Here is a 3044-nt window from a genome sequence, read left to right as displayed (position 1 = left end):
AGACAGACAGACAGACAGACAGACAGACAGACAGACAGACAGACAGACAGACAGACAGACAGACAGACATACAGACAGACAGACAGACAGACAGACAGACAGACAGACAGAGATAGAGACAAAGACAGAGACAGAGACAGAGAAACACTCACACACACACACACGCACACAGAAACACAACCACACACATACACACACATGCACACACGCACACACATGCACTTGCATGACCACGTACGTGCTGGAATAGGGTGGAGATGGCGGCTGTTGCCTGTGGCTTGCGACCGATGAGGAGGACCCCTGTTGTGTTCTGGTCCAGCCGATGCAAGAGCCTTGGCTCATCGTTGTGCTTGAGTTGGAGCAAGTGCAGGTTGTTCAGCAGCGTGTTGTCACTCTGCAACTCATCCTGCACTGACAAACTTCGCCACTTGTTCAGAGCAATCACATTGTGATCCTGTGCAGTGGAGAGCAGTTCTTGTTGTTGAGACACGAAGAGCGGGCGCGCAATGTGTGTCGGGGGGGGGGGGGAGGAGACAGAGAGAAATAGACGGAGACAGACAGACGGAGACAGAGAGCGAGACACACACACATGTATTCACTCAAACACACACATTGACACAAACAAAACCACACACACACACACACACACACATTGACACACACATCCATCCACACACACATACATACACACATCCACACACATCCATTCACATCCATTCACACATTCACACAAATACGCACCTGGTACAGCACAGCACGCAGCAGCCCTCGTCGCGAAATCACGCTGGTGGCGCTCATCATCCTCCGTTCGTGCCGAATTTTCAATGAAGATATACACAGTTTATCCACAACCACAACCATCAACCACAACAACAACAACGACCACAACAAACAACAACTGCCACACCCTCCTTCACTTTCCACGTTGCTTCCCCCTCCCACTCACCCACTCCACAGGGGCCATCATCTGACAAGATGATGGCAGCACGTGTTTCCGCGCGTGCTCTACCGACCATCCTCTGCGCTCTTCTCGCAGGTGAGTCAGGATGACACGTTGAAAGAGAAAGACAGCTCTATTGTTTGGTATCTCCTTGTTGCACGGGGTGTGGCGTTTGTTCGTCGTCCGCGTTGCTTTTCACTGTTGTTTGAGTTGGTTCTCCCCAAGACCCTCACACTACTCACACACACACACACATGCACACACACATACACACATACACACATACACATACACACACATATACACACAAACACATACTTTCATAAACACACACACACAAACCCAACAAAAGCTGCTGGGGCGTGCTTGGCTTGTGAGATTGTTGTGACACCGGAATCACCAAGCATGGACGAGAACAGCCCCGCGGGAACCGTGCTGGCGACCGTGGAGCTGGTGGGTGGGGCATCCGGCGACTCCCTGACATACATCCGGCCAAACGGACTCACCCTCAACGGAAACAACGAGCTGGTCGTGGAGGAAGAGGGCGTCGTCAACGTGGAGTCTGGCACCATGTTTCCGTCGTTCTCCGTGCGCATCAGTGCCATGTGCACGGATATTGACATTGAGGTGACGGTGACAGACTCCAACGACCCGCCAACAGCCATCCTGTTTGATGGAGAGACCATTCCTGGTCCGCCCACGCCTCTCAGTGCGTGCTTGGTGTTCCCCGAGGACACGAACACGCATCTCATTGAGCTGAGCACCGTGGACGAAGACATCAACCAGGACCACGTCTACACGCTCTCGGGGCCCGACGCCGCGCTGTTTGCTGTTGTGGGCGGCGCACACCTTGGACTTGCCGCTGCCATTGACTATGAGAAGCACGCAAACCACGTCTTCAACGTCACCGTGACCTCCACAGACCAGGCCTTCACGGGCCAACATGGCGGTGCTGTGGCGGGTGGCCTGCAGGTGTCGCAGGAGGTGTGCGTGCGCATCGCAGACATGAACGAGCGACCCATGTTCTCGCAGCCCGTGTATGACGAGTCGGCCATCACCATCCTGGGGCGCGCGTTTGCGTTGCCGCTGAACGTATCAGACCCCGACATCAACGCGACGCTCTCCTTCACCGTCATCAACGCCACCCGCCTCCTTCCACCATCTCCCATTGTCAGCAACAGCAGCACACCCACTGCCACGGCAAGCCCGACCGTGAATGGCACTGTGACCACAAACTCCACCTCAATCACCAACAGCACCACCACCACCAGCAACAGCACCTCCACGGTTGCGATGATGAACACAACAGAAACAACAACAATGGTCAGCACAGAGGTGGCAGTGGAAGCGAGATTTGTGGATGCCACAGACTTCATTCCCATCTACTCCCCATCGCTACCATCATCGTCATCATCGTCATCACAGTCCATCATGATGCCGCTGCTGTATGTGAACAACGTCTCTCTTGGATGGAATGACCTGCGTGTGTATGTGCATGTGGAGGACGAGGGAAGGCTTTCGACTGAAGCCCTGCTGCGGTTGAACCTGACTGTCTTGCCTGTGCCGCCCGCAACAACAACAATGTTTGTGCTCTTCAACGCCACCACCTCCACCACAACCACAATCACGACCACGACGACCACAACCACAACAACAACGACCACAACAACAGCAGCGCGTGCAGCGAGCGCATCGTCATGGACGAAGAACGGGGTGACGGTTGCGGCGGTGATGATTGCGCTCGTGCTCGTCATTGCGCTGCTGCTGTACATTGTGCGCATCACCAACAACACGCAGGCAGCGACGCTGCAGCACAAGCGGTTCAAGATGATGGCCACAGCAGCCATGCGGGGGAAGATTGGCAAGAACAGGCGTCGTGGTGGTGGTGGTGGTGGTGGCACTGATAGTGGCAGCGACAGCGACAGCGACAGCATTGGCAGTGGCAGCAGCGAGAGTGATAGTGATGACGATGTGGTGATCAACGTCGGGATGCGACCCGGCAACGTGTTGGAGATGCAGCTCCTCAGCCCTTCTTCACAGCAGGTGCGTGTGTGTGTGTGTGTGTGTGTGTGTGTGTGTGTGTGTGTGTGTGTGTGTGTGTGTG

At 54.9% G+C, this 3044-nt stretch overlaps 2 protein-coding genes across 2 annotated transcripts in view; one reads left to right on the top strand and one right to left on the bottom strand.

Moving 5' to 3' along the window:
- Nucleotides 1-818, bottom strand: part of PTSG_06069 (uncharacterized protein) — a gene marked incomplete at its 3' end in the record, with an annotated part of 1938 nt that extends 1120 nt beyond the window's left edge. The window contains exons 1-2 of the mRNA XM_004992908.1: nucleotides 742-818; nucleotides 239-454 (exon numbers count right to left, since the gene is read on the bottom strand). Of these exons, the coding sequence (XP_004992965.1) occupies nucleotides 239-454; nucleotides 742-801 (276 nt within the window). The 5' untranslated portion in view covers nucleotides 802-818. The remainder of the gene's footprint in view (nucleotides 1-238; nucleotides 455-741) is intronic.
- Nucleotides 819-835: 17 nt separating this feature from the next.
- The window catches only part of PTSG_06068 (uncharacterized protein), a 2573-nt gene continuing 364 nt past the window's right edge, over nucleotides 836-3044 (top strand). The window contains exons 1-2 of the mRNA XM_004992907.1: nucleotides 836-1036; nucleotides 1293-2983. Of these exons, the coding sequence (XP_004992964.1) occupies nucleotides 976-1036; nucleotides 1293-2983 (1752 nt within the window). The 5' untranslated portion in view covers nucleotides 836-975. The remainder of the gene's footprint in view (nucleotides 1037-1292; nucleotides 2984-3044) is intronic.

The sequence above is a fragment of the Salpingoeca rosetta genome (genome assembly GCF_000188695.1).
Source record: "Salpingoeca rosetta unplaced genomic scaffold supercont1.15, whole genome shotgun sequence".
In the NCBI taxonomy this organism is placed as follows: Eukaryota; class Choanoflagellata; order Craspedida; family Salpingoecidae; genus Salpingoeca; species Salpingoeca rosetta.
This window is presented reverse-complemented; position numbering and strand designations above follow the sequence as displayed.